General features: G+C 35.3%; 2 protein-coding genes across 7 annotated transcripts in view; one reads left to right on the forward strand and one right to left on the reverse strand.

The window, feature by feature from the left end:
* LOC113666146 (uncharacterized) overlaps positions 1-4,539 on the reverse strand; it is a 39,903-nt gene extending 35,364 nt beyond the window's left edge. Inside the window, exons 1-6 of the mRNA XM_089180908.1 lie at positions 4,476-4,539; positions 2,759-2,824; positions 2,479-2,541; positions 1,581-1,646; positions 1,127-1,192; positions 452-520 (exon numbers count right to left, since the gene is read on the reverse strand). Coding sequence (XP_089037034.1) covers positions 452-520; positions 1,127-1,192; positions 1,581-1,646; positions 2,479-2,541; positions 2,759-2,824; positions 4,476-4,539 — 394 coding nt within the window. The remainder of the gene's footprint in view (positions 1-451; positions 521-1,126; positions 1,193-1,580; positions 1,647-2,478; positions 2,542-2,758; positions 2,825-4,475) is intronic.
* Positions 4,540-7,316: 2,777 nt separating this feature from the next.
* On the forward strand, positions 7,317-17,031 carry LOC149041665 (mitochondrial carrier homolog 2-like). 6 transcript variants are annotated; one of them, XM_089213835.1, is made up of 14 exons: positions 7,317-7,475; positions 9,856-9,907; positions 10,643-10,700; positions 12,167-12,215; positions 12,358-12,411; positions 12,527-12,562; positions 13,201-13,258; positions 13,478-13,529; positions 14,018-14,077; positions 14,509-14,602; positions 15,201-15,248; positions 15,684-15,751; positions 16,271-16,346; positions 16,607-17,031. In XM_089213835.1, exons 1-14 carry the CDS (start codon positions 7,338-7,340, stop codon positions 16,802-16,804), a joined length of 1,041 nt encoding a protein of 346 aa, XP_089069961.1. In that variant the 5' UTR covers positions 7,317-7,337; the 3' UTR covers positions 16,805-17,031. The 6 variants fall into 6 exon arrangements, with proteins under 6 accessions (XP_089069961.1, XP_089069962.1, XP_089069963.1 ...); XM_089213840.1 differs by having other exon boundaries at positions 7,323-7,475; positions 10,919-12,215; XM_089213836.1 differs by lacking the exon at positions 15,201-15,248.
* Positions 17,032-17,055: the final 24 nt, after the last annotated feature.

A 17,055-nucleotide genomic window follows, 5' to 3' on the forward strand; every position in this document is an offset into this window, starting at 1 on the left:
CCCTGTTTGTCCATGATTGTTACTTAACTGCTGAGTTATCAAGCATTACATCATTGAATTAGATGTGGCTGCCTATTAATTCATTTCAAACCAAAATTTAATTAATAAACCAGACTTAAGATTACAATATATTTCTATACTATTTACAGTTTTGTTCTGTACTTGCGGAACTGCCGATCGCTAAATCTTTTATTTTTTCAAATGATGAAACCTAAAATTTCCTCAAGTCGAAAATTCCCTAAAAAAAGGGGTTTGAATGATCGTCATCACTGTCTTCACGGTCATCAACATCATCATATTATGGCTACTATTTATGTTTTTCAGTATCTTAGATTCTGTTTACTTTTCCCACGACCACCAGGGTCATGTAACCATTGATTACATGAAGTCCATTAGAGATATATTCCTATTATGAATATGTTTGATTTTAACCCAAGTCAGTCCAACTTACCTGCTACGGACAAAGAAGCATTAAAATCCACACCGTTATCACTTGAGGTAGTGTCACTTTTGTCTGCCCCTGAAATTATAATAAAAAGTTGTATCTCATCGAAGATATTAATTATTAATTTGTTATCATTGCCATCTGATTCCCTCGTCATTGCAATTTGGCCTTGAATTGTATGAAGAAAGAACTAAGAACACTTGTAGTTAATGTGATCTATTGTTTGTTTATTTCAATGTTTTTTTCATAGCGTTTGTTGCACTCAATGCACACTGACTTAATTTATTGCTCTCTACTCTCTTTTCTTTGTTCCTCTCACCTGAAGAAAGCTCATCACCAAAATCCAGATTTACTTGGATTCCTGAAATTTTATCTCCTGACGAGTCCAATACATAGAAATGAATCATTTAGCTTGGGTTGTGATTCGGAAAATGTTTCAAAATCAGGTTAGTGCGGAAGGATACTGAACTGGTAAAATGGAAACACCCGACCTCGCTTACAGCGTCTAATCTACATTTTGGCCTTAGTTTTGTTTAGTTACTTTTGCTTTTGTTGAGTTCTCAAGCATTAAAGCATTAAACCAGATGTGACTGAGTACTGACTCAAACAAGCATTTATTCAAACCGGCATCCATATAATTACAGTATCCTTCTATACTATGCTCATTGTTCAATTCTGTACCTGTTGAAGTGCCAATCTCTGACTCCTTTACTTTTCCTGCTGATAAATCTTCACCTTTCTCCTCGTCTAAAAGTAACAAGAGAGGTGGCTTTAGTGATCGTCATCACCATCATATCGTCGTCATTATTATCATTATGATGATTATTATTACTGTCACTGTCATTATCGGTACTGTTGTCGTCATCATCGTCATCATCATCTTCGTCACTGTTATCATTAACTATTATCAATTATTATCGTTATCATTGTTAGACATAAGATATCGGTCTCAGGACGTCCTAGGTGGTGTTACTCCAGTTTATTGTGTGTGGTCTTTTACAGAAAACTTGATTGTTGGACTAACAAGATAATTAAGTAGTTGTCCATCATAAGGACAAACCTCTGATGTGAGGTATAGTATAAAAATCCAAACCAAAAACCTAACAGACATCGAATTGTTCTTTTTCTCCTTTACCTGATGAACTTTGGTCAAGATGGTCTTGTTTTCCATCGGCTGCTTCAACTTTTGCTTCTTTGGTAACTTAAAATAACAAAAAATGTTATAATGTAAAGTCATTTGTAAAGAAAATTCGGAAAATTTTTGTTTTCTTGGTTCTTTAAGATATTTGTGGGTTTTTCCCTGGACGTTTCCATTTTAATACTGAAATAATGAACAGACTGAAAAACTTAGAATTTAAAAATTTTCCTTAACTCGTTTTTGCTATTTGGAGCTTACCAAATAATTCTTCTTCGAATTTTCGTACAAATATTGAATTTACAAAACTAACTTAGTCCTTTCAGCCCATTTCTGACGGTCTACTGACTTCTTTGCGTCGCAAAGTTTTTGATGCACCAGTCCAAGGTATTTTGCTGTTCAAAACTAGACAGTGTCAAGTTCTGCTGCTCTCTTAACATTAGACTTGTATACTTTTCAAGAAATAGATAGATAGATAGATAGATAGATAGATAGATAGATGGATAGATAGATGAAAACACAAGTGTTAGTGAAGTCTACTTTGCTCTTTGAACGCTTAGTTGACAACTTGTTATTATTGAAAAAGTGCGAAAAATAATTTCCTAACGCGACAAGACTATAAATTTTTCGTTTTAATTAATAAAAAAAGCTTGCTGAACTATTTTTAGAACAGTTAGTTTGATTGTTTTGTTCATACCGTGAAAAAGGTAGAAGTAATTCATCATTCATTATGGTGAATGCCCTGAAGTATAATCATTTGTCTCACGATGTGGCCAGTTCAAATGCATATTATTTCTACAGTTGTTAAGAAACCCTCACTAATTTCGCGAAATTTATCAGAAAAAAATTATCTATGATATAGCGTCGTATACATTCAACTCACGCTTTCTACTTGTACCTGTTGATTTGTAACCAGCGACATCAGACTCCTTCTTGAATACAACTTGACATTTCTCTATGTCTAGGGATACCAAGCAGAATAATTTTTTCATTCTGAGTTCAGAGTGTAAAGTACACTAACTCGACTCGCTTACTGCGGTTTGATTGTTTCTTTTTGCTTCATATTCAATGATCAGTTGTTTGTTTATTTTCATACGCTTCTTGTTCCAGGTCACTTTCCTTCTTAAAAATCTTGAAAACTTGAGAGGCGCAATTTATTTGCTGTTTTTTTCCCTTACCTGAAGAAAGCTCGTCAACCAAATCCAGTTTTTCTTGGACTTCCGGGACGCTACTTTCTGACATACCTAAAATAGAAGTCACCTCAGTGTTAGCGTGACTCTTCTGCAAATGAAACTGTGAATGCGACTGCTTCAAGACTCTTTCGGCTCGAAAAACGAAGATGATCTGAAGGTCTAAAATGTTGCGGACTAGGTACTATTATTATCTTCGACGCGTTCCTCAAGGCACACACTGTTTTGGCAACTCAAATTTGGATTTTCAGACCTGTTTTTTTTTTAATTCGAGAGTCACCAACCGTTGTTGGTTTATTTAATTTTACCATTATTATTATTATTATTATCGCGGACTCCTCTGGAAATATAATCTGTCGTTCGTTTATCTCACATTCTTTACATGTCGCTGAAAATTTAAATCGATTTGGAATTTGCTAAATGAATAAAGGGGGTAACTTTTTAAAGAAACTGTGGCGCTGCGTCGGTGGGAGAGTATAACAGGGTAATTTAGTATTATCAACCGAGTTGATAACGTAAATTAGCCACCGTAGTTATCAACTCGGTTGATAATACTAAATTACCCTGGAACTTGGTAAACCACTTTAATTGAAGAGGACGATACGGATTTTAGGTGGTTACTTTAACTTCAAGTGAAACAGGGAGTAAATAGAGAACAACACACGACAACAACAGAATTACCGTGAAAAGTTACTAGGAGATCAAAAGACATTCTCAAAATTCGAAAGAAATTTAAAACGAAAATTGTGACGTTACTGTTGAAAGTTCCATTTCATGAATCAAAGCTTTTTAATGCAGCCCATAAAGTTTGCAAAACTAATACTGGTTAAGTCCAATATTTTTATTTGTTTGTTTCATGGTTTTTTTTTCCTGACTGAGTTTGGAACTCTCGATGATGAAACCTCATCGGTAGTTGCTGTTTATAATTTTCATGAAGATGGGTAAAACTAATTTAAAATGAATGGTACGCTTTCCAAATGCATCGGATAATTAACACTTAACCCCCAAGATCTCATTGGTAATTCTCCTTACTGTCTGCCATACAGTTCTTGTGATGTTAGTTTAGAGTATTTGGTATTGAATCAAGCTTTAATCCCCTCATTGATATTTTACTTTATTCTCATCACTTTTCTGCTTGATGTTGTATTGATATTGTAAGGAGAAATTCTGTCTTGGTCACTCATGGGAGTTAAAGGGTTATATAAGCGAAGAAATTCCGTACGGTGTCAAGGCAGATTTATTTACCAGTTGGTTTTTATGTGATGTACATTGCGCGCCGTAATTTCAAATTAAAAACCAAACAAAACCAAAAAAAAACAAACAAACAAAGACAATACTAGCACGCAAATATATCTTTCTGCGTTAATACTATCAAAATTAACATAATGGCCGCTTAGTTTATCGTCAGAGAAGTCAGTACCGTTGACCACAGATAATTTTCACCACGACCGTTTTTTCATAAAAAAAAGCCGCGAAGGTGTCGGCTGGTTCTAAAGTTCAGTGGATAGCCTGCGCGTACTACCTCTAACATCGTAGCAAAACAAGCGGTTAGGTCCGCAAGGTGTGAAACCTGTAATTTCTCTTCCATTTGTTGATGGCAACGCCGTGATAGGAATTCATTTTTATTCTCGTTAAAAATTAAATCTATTTGTCCGTCTTTCCACCAAGTGCATGCTGCAATTTTTTGAAATATGTTTTCTCTCACCTGAGAAACTCTCGCTCTTCAGACCTAGTTCTTCTTTCGATTGCAAAACTTTATCTTCAGCCATAACTAAGAATAAAACAGAACCAAACCGGTTTGCTTTGTGTCACTGATATTCGTTTGAAAACGATTCTGAATGAAAAGGTAAAAGAGGAGAACATGTCACAGTCAAAAAACCTTCGGGAAAATTTTAAATGTGTCCTTTAATTGTTGATTAACCTAAACCAACAAGGAAAATAATCAGGATAGATATCAAAATATTTTGTTGGACCCGCTGAGACTGAACATGTAGTCCTTAGCTTCAGAATAATGAATCTTCGACTTCCAACAGTTTCCCAGTAGCGCTCTAACTTGCGACCGTCTCGTTCGCCATGGTGAGTAGGATAAAGAACAACTTTAAATTGGGCACCCGAATTTGTACGTATGGTCGTCGATTTGTCTATTTGTGTTCCAACATATTTAACTTGTGTGTTGGATAACGCTAAAATCAATGTACTACAACTAAATTCTTACCTCAATCTCAAAGAAAAAATGCTTGGAAAAATATATCCGCGATCAAACTTTCTCTAGCAGCTGATTCTAGATGAAAACGTAATTGTCTCTAAAATGAACATGTAACATGCACAGTGTTCTTGTACAGACAGGCAGTTATATGGAGATTGCATGTCATTTGAAGAAAACAGAGCAGGAAACGGAAACCAGAATTTCTGGTTTCATTTTCGAATGTCATGATTTTATTACCAGAAAATTTTTAAGCTTTGCTTTCAAGACGTGAAAGCCACTGAAAAGCGTGTGGATTTCAATACACGCGGGTAATGACGGTTGATCAACACGATCAAGATGCGCTGCAGCTGTGTGGTAAAGTCAAATGCAACTCCCCTGCTCCCTGTACCAGAAGTACTTGCTACCTATATTACCCTTTTACACCCTTACATTAAAATTCTTATTCTCCACACTGTTCTCAATGCATTTCCTGTAACTCACAAAGAGAGTTTGTTTATTGATCAAGAACCTCTTAAGTCTGTGATTATTGATTACCTTAATCCGCGCTTTCAATCGGCTTCTGTCATCCTATGTCTGTACTGAAAATAATCACATATCATTCAGGCCTTTTATCTGTGACATGCATGAAAAAGAAAATCGATGATTTACGCTGGCACTTCCACAGGGAAATTAACTGGTGGGATGCCAGTATTAGTCTTCCCCGAGTAACGAAAAAGCTCTGAGCTTCAAAGGAATTCAGGAAGGAGCAACGACAGAAATCAAGTAAACAACGGATCAAAAGCTTTCAGATTCCTCTACGAGAACGACGAATGCACCAAAATGTACCCTGCTCCCAAAATGTGGCCTCTTAGCTCAGTTGATAGTAGCGCCAGAACTTCATAGATTCACCATATCTTATTTGTCCATTTAGTAACTGAAATACCCTGCACATTTTAAAAACGATAACCTGGCGGAACAAAGTGGCTCGAAAAGTCTCTCAGACGATATTTGAGCCTTTAATAATATATATATTTTTTTAATTCTTGAAATGATATACGATAGAAATAGTAGAAATAATTTTAACAACGACTATCAGCTCCTTTCTCGGCTCAGTTAAAAAAAAAATTATGTAAAACTGATTCAAATATGAATTATTTTCCTGTCCATTCAAATCAAAGGCTCACTTTTTATCAAAAAAATTTGTCCATGTTGTAAACAGCCGTGCTCGTCGGTATGTTCAGATTGATCGCCGGCGGGCAAATTGAGTTTTCTACTGAGCACTTTAATTGAAGCTTTTTGAGAATTTTTCTCGTCGCAAAAATTAATTTCAATTCCGTCAAGACTAAAAAAATCGTCCGCGTTCAGTCGCCATTTTGAACGCAATTTCGCCCCGGGGGACTTAACGTTTTTCAATGTCCCGGGTTTTTTTCGAAAACCGTGTGGACAACGCGTGCATGTCTGGAAATTGCAGGGGCTCTGATTACTCATTTTATTAAGGTTTGTTTTTTATTTAGGGCGTTCGGACGAATTTTGTTTTTTTCTGATCAATATTAGTTAATGAAATGCTCTATTTGGCGGGGACGAAATGGAGAAGTTTACCGATACTTGGATTAGAAAGATGTGTTTACACCTAGCCTGGTAAGACTTGCACTTTTGCTTTATAACAAAATGCAGGTTAAGAGCAATCTTACAGCTACATAAGCTTCCATTGAACTCACAAGGCTCTTTTACTTTTAAGAATGCACAGTTGGTGTGATGTTATTTTATAATTAATAATGTTAGCTTCAAACTCATCGTTGATGCAGGAACCTGTTAGAAAACGGGGAAGCCAGATCACTAAGCAGCTTAGGAAAATAACACTGACAAAACAGAAAATGTGTCACAGGTTCTTAAACCGAGATAACCAGCGGGAAAGTGGAGGAACATACCTTCCCTGGTTCAAACGTACTTTGAAATTATTGTAACCAAGCTAGAATTGTGCGAGTCATGATGCTTCCTGATTAGCTTACTCACTTACCAACTTACAACACTCCTCGACACAGTCGTGAAAGTGACTACATCGGGTGTTTGGGCAAAAAAAAAAAGAAAACTCCTAGTGGGGCCTGCACTCCATTATGTCACGCAGACTTCATTTTGGCATGTCACGCAAAATTTCTAATTTCAATTGACATGATCCGATTCATGATCCATGATCCGGTCCGTGATCCGATCCTTGATCTGATCCGTGATCCGACCCTTGCTCTGATCCGTGATCCGGTCCGTGATCTGATCTATAATACGGTCCGTGAACTGATCCGTGATCCGATCCGATCCGATCCGATCCAGATTTTATCGACGCTGGATGACTATAAAGCCTAGCCTCATTCTGACGAGCAACTCAACATGGCGGCTGCACGTGGGAGAAGTGGGCAAAGCCTGGAAGATCTCTTGGGTAACGAAGGCACAACAGCTACTTTCGTTTTCAACGCTATTATGACCGCAGCAGCTCAGCCACTAACATGTGTTCGACTTCTGGTGCAGGTAATGGATTATAAATGTCAAATGACACAGTGATATTTTACTTTGATACTTTACCGGTGTCCAAGCGGATATTTACCCTCCGGTCCAAATCCGCTGGCGGATTTAGACCCCCTTCCCTCAACAAAACAGTGTGAAAACATCATCTTAACATTCTATTAGCAATAGATAATACTTTACGTTGCAGAGTATATTAAAGTTTGTTTTAATTCAAAACATGCGTATTTATGTTACCCTCTTCTCAGCATGCCGTCACAATCTAGGATTTTCGTTAACGAGAATGAAATGGCTTAACTCTGGTATAAAAACGAGCCGTGAAACTTGAAAACGTTTGATTTTTGTTATTCTCTCGAAAAAGGTGGGAAATATGAAATGATAGATATGCTAACACTAATTGTGAAACTTCAGTGGAATCCCAATTGCTTGGGTCCTCGATTTGTCGATCGTAACCCTCGATAACTCGAACCAAAAGTCGTTCCCCTTTCCCCAGTCAACCTAATTACTCCAACTGATTTCATTTCCCATGGAGACTCGAAAAATCGGGAATCCACTGTTCGCATCCTACAACGAAATTCTGCTGCTCCACCCATTACTGTTACATTAAGTTTTTCAACTTTTCGTTAGCCGAGAACGCGCACTAAAATTTACAACCAGTTGTGTTTGTGTTACTTGTTGTATTCCTAATGATTGAAAATAAGTTAAACTAACAATCCTTTTAGGTTTTTTAGTCTAGTTAGTGTTCGGTCGAGTGGATGTTCAATAACCTACAATATAGGCTTTACGAACGACTTGTAGTAAGAGTAGTTACTTCGTTCTTGTTCTGAAACTGTTTAAATATGTTATTTATAATACGAAAATCAGACGAAGTTATTTTTTAGACTGGATGCAATACTCTCCACTATTGTTATGACCATTCGTATCAATGTTGATTCACATCAGAAGAAGCAAGGATTTATTGCAACAATTTGAATAGTTCAAATGCTGTAGTTTGGTTGCATTTAATTCTTGCATATACTGTACAACTCGCTATAATGAATGCAGTAGAATTGGAATAAAATGGCTAATTATTTTTATCTCTATGGAAGAATTTTGTGTTGCGATTGAAAAGAACATAGACAAAAAGCTTGCACATAGAATAAGGTACCAAATGTGATACAAATGATGCTAAAAGGAAAGTTTGGGTCCAAATCTGCATCGGGGGGGTCCATATCTGCTGTGACACTGGCACCCAAAGCTCAACTTAATGTTTGCATGACATCTCTCAGTATTCATATTTCTATCCTGTGGAACCTCCTTCCTTCATTTTAACAGGGAATTTTTTGGTACAAAAGTAGTATATTGGCTTCTTTCCACACCAATATTTAAATATTCATGAGAGGGAACAAATGCATTGGGCCGATAGATGTTCACTGAACTTAAGGCTAGATGAGGAAAAATGTCCACAGGAGACAAAACTTCCTCTATAAACTAAAAACAAAACTCTCTCTTCTTACTTGCTCTGAAAATATCATCAGGGGTAAAATACGTATAAATTCGAAGTGAGGGAGTGGTTGCTTTATCCCAATATAATGGGTTCCATTAAGTTGAGGGGGGGGAGGGGTAGTGAGGGTAGTAGAGTGCATAGTAATGTGATCAACATGATCATAGCAAAAAGAACAGCTGGAGTTTGTTGATAACAAGGAGAAGTCTACTCCTCTGGTGGTCTTCATTTTGAATCAGTAAGGTCTCGCAGCCACAGCTGAAGGTAACTCAGGTCAGATATTACACCACTCGTGGTCTTAGCCTTACAAATGAATTAGAGCATTGTTTTAATCAGTAAAATGTGGCAGGTTTGTTTGGTTTGGTGCTCAACATCAGATCAGCAGAGGCTGACTTATTTTCAGATATTAGATTAGTATTTTGGCAAACCTGATGATCTTCTCAAATACTGAACTTTATTACCCTTTACACTCTAACATCAGAATCCATATTCTCCATACCCTTCTTTATACATTTCCTTTGGTCCTGACATGGAGAATTCATTTAACATGTAAAACTTCTTAGTTTGGCAATCATTTCCTTTTTTTTTCACAAATCTCATTAAGTTAGTTTTGAGAGTTTGGTATTGAATCAACTAATATTCCTCTACATGTAACTGATACTTTTCTCTATTCTCATTGCTTTTCTGCTTGATATTGTATTGATACTGTAAGGAGAAATTCTGTCTTGGTCACTTATGGGAGTTAAAGGTTTAATTAGAGGAGGCTTAGAACTTGGGTGGCAAGGCATTGTAACTGGAAAGCTATCTCCACAGGTTATTTTAACTGATCACCTGAATTATATTTCACCTGATACTTTTAGTCACGGAGTGTTTAAAATGAAATTATTTTAAATTTGTGTTAAGGTTGGACATGAACCTTTTTCTCCAACTGAGTTCACAACATTTTATCAGTATGGTAAGGAATTTAAGAAGATTATTATTCATTATTTCTTCACACTAATTCATTAAAAGACATATTTAAAAAATACAGCACAGTATTAACAGTACATAAAAAACTACTTAAATGTAAGCTTTGAGGAGATTGATACATGGCTTGCCTTGTGTTTGCACTCAAAGGAATCAAATAGAGTAGTTATGAATCAGATGTTGGAAGCAAACTGGGATTGTCTTTTTTTTACTTTCCTGGTGGTTGGTCTGAAAAACCCCTGCCACCCTCTCAACAAATCAGATGCAAAACTGGAACTTAAATTTCAACTTTCTCACATGTATTTTCCCACACTTCCAGCTGTGCTTTTTTCACTTCAAGTTCTGATTTGGCTCCATGTGATTCTTATTTTAATTTCTGATAAGCCATTTTCTGATCACTTATTGTATTTGGTTATGTGGCTACAGTGAAAAAGCATTATAACTAAATTCAGATTAGTTTTCTGGCAAATGACTTACATTTGTCCTTTGCATTGTCTTGAAAACAATCATGATGGACAGTTTCTGTAATATAGATTTATACTTTTTTGATCAGCATGTGAAGATGACAACACAATTTCTAGTTGATAAAATGTATTTATACAGAGTGCAAAGGCACTCTAGAGCTATTGTTGAAAAAAAAAATAAACACCAAGATACTCATGGTAATCAAGAAAAGTAACCTATTTGTTCAGGTTTCTTTGTTTTTTACCTCCTTATCCTGCAGCATGTCATGTAAAGAAGATAAATGGATGGCATGGACTCTACAGAGGATTGTTGCCAAGGTAAACTATATATGCTTTGGTTTCCAGAGGTTGTAACTTTTGTCTTGGTGAGAAACCTTGTTGATTAATCAGCAAGAGATCAGAAATAAAAATGTTACAGGTTAAATACTGTAATGACAGGAGGCCTCAGTCCTTGTTACTAAGCAAAACCATCAAGTCATTTTAACTTGTTTGTATGGGATTGGTTTCTAGTAATTAAGACACCTAGTGTTTTAAAGTGATTCCTCAGGCACTGCACATCCCATCCTGTGTAATAAAGTCATGTCATCAGGGGAATTCCAAGATAATGATATTGTTTTTCAATAAATGGACCAGCTAAAGAGGCTGTCTTGTCTTTAGCTCTTAAACTAGCATGGTGACATATTTTTTGTTGCAGAATTTTGGTGAATAAATTATCCCCTTTTAATTAGAGAAATTAAAAAGGAAATCCTTGAAGGGAAAAAAAGATGGTTAAAACCATACAAAAGGCCCATTACTCAATGATGAAAGTTATGACCTTTAAAGCAATCACTCAAGGAATGTTTTTTCATCTAAAATTGCATGATTTTTCCACAAATTATGTATCAAATTGTTTTATATATTATGCATCAAATTGTTTCTACCTATCAAGTTTTTTTCAAGCTTTACTTTAAAACCCTTGCCTCCGACTACTTCAAAATGTATTTTGAACCAATGAAATGATGCATATGATTAGTGCCTGTACAGGCATTTGTGGAGTATAAATTTGGCTCATCATATCTCTTACACAAGCACTGAGTGATCTTTCTTTTGAAATGTTTTTTTTCCAAACAAACATTGGTAGGAAGAATTTAAGGAAAGTTTAAAAGAAATTTTTTGATGAGTTTCTTTTTCTGAGGAATCACATTTATTAATTAATGGTTAGTGCGCTGGGCTCTGGTTGTAGAAGTCCACATTCAAAACCTGGCTGGGTCATTGTGTTGTGATCCTGGGCAAAACAATTCACTCTCACAGTACCTTTCTTTACCCAGGAGTATAAATAGGTGGTGGTTAATTGTCAGGAAAGCCTGATGAAATACAGGGGGTAACCTTGAGATGGACTTAAGCATCCCATTCAGGGGGAAGTAGTAATATTTCTTTTGGCTTCATGCTATGGAAACCAGGATAAGCTGCACCTGGATGGGCCTCATGGCTCTAGTAAAAAAAAACTCTATAATGTGTAATTTCTGCCAAAAAAAGTGGGTTAAAAGTAAATAGGTTGATTTGAATGTTGATATTCTATAATAAAAGTGCCCTCACTTAATGTCTCCACATAAAAGGACCTTTAAGTTTGCTCATCAGTAGAGAAATATTTTGTGGGATTTATTTTTGTGTGTTAAAGTATCTGCTCTCTTCTTGGCTTAATTTTATGAGGTGTAAGTCCTTCTAATCTCCAAGGTAATTTTCATGATTTTTGGGAAACTTTATTTCTGGTATTACATTAATTGTTCCACTATAACTGTTGTTAGGGTCTACTCATCAATGATTGGAACTCTTGTAAACAATACAATGCTACAGGTATTACTATAGATTCACTTAAACTATAATTAGTTTACCACATTCCTTCTGTAGTTTGATTTTTCCAAAGTACATAATGTGAATTTCTTACCTTACATCATGCAATTGTGATATAGTCTTATGTGAATTGTGTATTGAATAGGCTATGGATAAAAAAGACAATGCCCTTGTCCCCCTGGTTCCTCCAGAAAATAAGGTGGGGTTTCTTTTTTTTATTTTAATATGTTATAATTTATCTTAATTACAATGATTTGAATGGTACAGCTCTGTATGTTAATTTGTTTTTCTCTGTTTCTTCTTGAAATTTTTAGAGCTGGCGAGAAGAATTGCTAGAGTTTTTTGAAGAGGTATTTTGACCAATTTTGCTCTTACTCCTTGCTTAAATGGGGGTGCTGGAATCTGACTTTTTAGAATATATATTATTTAGCACAATGGTTTGTACACCAAACTCTGGACTGAGGGGTATGGGTATGGGTATGGGTTTGAACTTTGAATAACTCTTTACACCCTAACATCAGTATGCATAATCTCCATACTGTTCTTTGTACATTTGCTAGGGTGCTGAATGGGAGAATTTGTTTGATAATCAATAGCTTCTTTAGTTGGTGATCATTTCCTTCATTCTTGTGACCTTGATATTTGATTCAGGGTGATATTGTAAGGAGAAATTAGATGCTAGTCACTCTTATGGGTCAACAGGTCAAAGGGGTGTCTGTCAGACTCTGACACACTTTGCTACCTCTTAGTCAATGCATACATGTATTGGAGGAATAATTATAAATGGTTACCTGTAAACTGTCAGGAAAATGTGATGGAATACCGGATGGGGGTTTATTGTGCAATGGATTGGGATCATATCCATAGGTTAAGTAGCCATACTCCTAGTGGATTTATGTGTTGGAAAAAAGTTGAGTACTGAAGGCCTGGTCTGGGTCACTTACCTCTATGTTGAAGGAAAAAACTAACATATTTTTTTTCTATTGAGACCTGTGTACAGGCTGTGGCAAGATGCAGTGGTATCATTATCAGTCACCCATTTTATGGTAAAGTAACAAAACTGTACCTTAGATCATAATGGCTAGAATTTCAATTGAGGGTGAGACATCTAGGGCTATTAATTTCTAGGTAACAAAATTAAAGTTGATAAGTAGTCTATAATTTCTGTAATTTGTATTTTTTTTTATTTATTTGTTTATTTATATCATATTATGTTTTTAGCAGATATTGATTGACCAATGACACCTCTCTAATTTAATTTCAAGTGATCTCAGTCAGAATGATGGTTCAGTTTGTTGGTCAAGAAACTATTTACAGGTCAGTTCTTTTTCCACATTCTGCCACATTAATTTTCATCTCCATTTGACAATTTTTAAATTGTAAGAGTACTTTTTTCCTTGAATTGGCAGATTTTCTCAAAATTTACTCACTTTTCAAATTCAACTTACTATTTGGAGATGTAATGGCAAATTTTTTATTGTTTTAACCTTTAACTCCCGATATGTGATTGTTAAATCTTCCCTCCAGCTGCAACACATAATTTGGTGTTAGATTAAGATAACGACTTCTGCCCGATAAGTTTCAATATTCTCATTACATGTTTGCTGGATAATGTATGGAATTATAAAGAAAAGTTATATGTTTGTTACTTCTGGGAGTTAAAGAGTTAAGATATCCTACACACAAGGATGATAAGTTGAATGTTCCTTTCATTACTTGAATGTGCCAACCATGGACAAGACTTGTACATGTACATGTTAAATATCTTTATCTTATTGCCAGTGTGTTAATAAATCTGTTTTCAGTGGACTATGTGCATCAGTCAAAGAGATCTATAACAATCAAGGACTTGGTGGATTTTTTAGGTAGGAAATGAATGTTCTGTTACTGACTCATTATGGCATTAAAATTAAGAAAACTTATATTTCATGTTTTTTTATCCCTTGTGACTGTGATTTGAATTGTTATGTAGTTTCTTGCAATAATCATTAGTTTTTCTAAGTGGAATAATTGAAAAATTGAATCAGCAGTAGTTGCCCTCTTGGCTGAAAATCAATCAAATGTAACCAAGTGGTCCAGGCACAAAATGTAACTTGAACAAAAGAAGTGTTACTTTAAATTAGAAATTTCTCATTCAGCAAGTACTTTGCTTAATTCAAAAGCAACTATTAACAATGATAGTGGCTTTGCAAAGAAGAGTTTTGTGGCTATTGGTTGAGAAATAATTCAACTAGGAATCACCTAACAATAGTATTTAATTTGTGTCCTGTTAAATGTCATCTATTGCTGTCAACAGTGGTATCATTCCTCGTCTTGTTGGAGAAGTCCTGTCCCTTTTGTTATATCGAGGAGTTTGCTTCTTGGTCAGCAAATATGCTATTGACAGTGAGGCAAGTCTTATCAAATCAAAATTAATATATATGATTTATTTGTACTTTTTCACCAGATGCATATTTGTCTGTAACCCAGTACTTAAAAATGATAAAATTAACTCACAGTCTTCACATGTTTTTCATGCCTTCATTGTATTTCACATCAACTTTTCACATGCATGCCAAATTTGCCATTTGGAAGGCAGGTCAAAGGCATTTGAAAAGCAAAAGAAAGATATTATACCTTCCACATAGTAATTCACACGCCTTTTAAACATTTCTTGAAGCCTACATCATAAAAAACTGAGACTTGCAATGTGCATGTGCTTTAATTTACAACCTTGATGGTGATTTGTGATTCAAGATGAACAAACAGGTGGTAAACTGTAGTCCATCTCTTAAGCACTTGTTATTGATTTTGAAGACAAAAAATAAATTTCTCAAGTAGCATGATCATCCAACTGACTAAAGCTGTCTAGTTTGATTCATGCTGTGAGATCAGTAGATAATATCATTTATTTGTATTCAGCTTTATCAGCAAGTTAATGTGATAATTAAGTAACAGTATGCCTTGACAAAGCTGCCAATGAAGGAAAAACGATTTGTAAATTTGCAGGTCGGCAGAAGTAAAGAAGTACAAGTGTATAGAGATGTACTTTTCCAGGTATAGCATACCTGACAGACATCTTTAATTTGCCCCAAAAAAATTTCATCACCTTTTGAATCAAAGAAGAAGCACCAGTATTTGGAAAAAGTATGGATTTATTCTACTTATTGATTCATTATCAAATTTAACAAAATCCACTTGGGCTAAGGATCTTACCACTTTTTCCCTCATAAGATAAGTTCTATGTAATGTGTCATGTTTTAACTCAAGTTATCTGGTATAAGGGCTTTACATGTACAGTTATTTGAAAGACCAGTCCTTACTAAACTTATAATAGAAGATGCATGTTTTGAATTATTTGGATACGTCGCTACTTTTAAATAATCATATTATATGACTGATGGGTGTTGAATCTGAATGCAAAGTTGTCATAAAATTGAATTATTAATTATTTAATTTAAAGGATAAATATTGTTTTCTGTTTGTTTGCAGTATGCTGCTGGAGTTGCGACCCACCCATTTGTGTTGGTTTCACACATGATGATAGTCAATAATGTTGGGTTAGCTTTACTTTATATATTGAACACAAATTTGAAAATTAAGCTTATAATCAATGTCTTTCAGAGCAAAGCCAGTAAAATAATACAAAAAAATTATTTTGATAAAATAACTGTGTAATACTCAGGGAAAAATAAAAGATAAGTGGTGTTTTATGTTTGTTAACAAATAAATATATATTTGTCCCTTGAGTACAAGAATTAGTCTTTAAAGAGAATTTTATGCATGACATCTACAATTGGACATGACGTCAGGGATAAGGAACAAAGAATGAGACTTTATCCAACTCGTGTCCTCAAGTGGGTCAACCTATTGCCTCTTTAAGTCTGCTTGCAGGCTATTTATATTTATATAATAAAAGATTCCCGTTACACAACAAAAAGAGGTTAGATTTACAATGCTTAGAGTTATTTAGGTTTGAACTGAATGAATTTTTAGACAGTCATACATGTACATGATTGTATCACATGTCGTACTTCAGAAAGTGTTCATAATAGCTTTTTCCTTTGCATTTTCTTTAGTCTGGCTGGTGGAAAGCCTCCTGCAATGCCAGTGTTTGATGGGTGGAGAGATTGTTTTAGTTATCTCAAAAAAACGGTGAGTTGCAGTTGAAGATAGTGATGAAACATGTCAAGTATATCTTCTATGTAGCTGTAAGCTCAAGCGCAGATCTAGTGTGTGGTAGAAACATAACGCAGCTTTTAGTTGAGCAGGGTGTCCCTACCCGCTTCTAATGTTTTAGCAGTTAAAATTATTTATTATCGCCAGTTTTATTCATAATCTTTCTTTTTAAATGTTGTGTATTAAGGATTTGTTACAGATTCTTAAGATTATTTATTATTATTTCCTTCTTTTAGGGGAACTTGTGGCGTGGATGTAGCATTTTTCAACGGGTGTTGACAAAACCCGGATCAGACCTGATCGGACAAAACAGGACGTTGAAAAAACCCGAATCAGACGGGGTGGGATCAAGGATCGGATCATGGATCGGATCATGGATCGGATCATGGATCGGATCATGGATCGGATCACAGATCGGATCACAGATCATGTGAGCGGATCATGTTTATTCAAATTAGAAATTTTGCGTGACAAGTTACTACATCACAGGCGACGAGCGGGGTAAAAAAAAGACCGAAATACGAGTGGTCAGCGGTGAAACTACTTAAATACATAATGCCTTATAAAGACAGATCATTTGTAGTTGCGGAAAACAATCGTGTTGTGAAGCTGAAATGTTAACTGTTTACCTCGCTAAATAAAATGTTAAGCAATGTTTCAATAGTGTTGATTGTACATACATCTT

This window comes from Pocillopora damicornis, chromosome 8, assembly GCF_964200805.1.
Source record: "Pocillopora damicornis chromosome 8, jaPocDami1.2, whole genome shotgun sequence".
In the NCBI taxonomy this organism is placed as follows: domain Eukaryota; kingdom Metazoa; phylum Cnidaria; class Anthozoa; order Scleractinia; family Pocilloporidae; genus Pocillopora; species Pocillopora damicornis.

What these genes read in the sequence shown, in the direction of transcription:
- LOC149041665 (XM_089213835.1), top strand. Translation starts at nt 7,338, where the DNA reads ATGGCGGCTGCACGTGGGAGAAGTGGGCAAAGCCTGGAAGATCTCTTG. An exon ending in GTGTTCGACTTCTGGTGCAG is followed by an intron (nt 7,476 to 9,855) that starts GTAATGGATTAT and finishes ATTTGTGTTAAG; the next exon opens with GTTGGACATGAACCTTTTTC. An exon ending in TAAACAATACAATGCTACAG is followed by an intron (nt 12,216 to 12,357) that starts GTATTACTATAG and finishes TGTATTGAATAG; the next exon opens with GCTATGGATAAAAAAGACAA.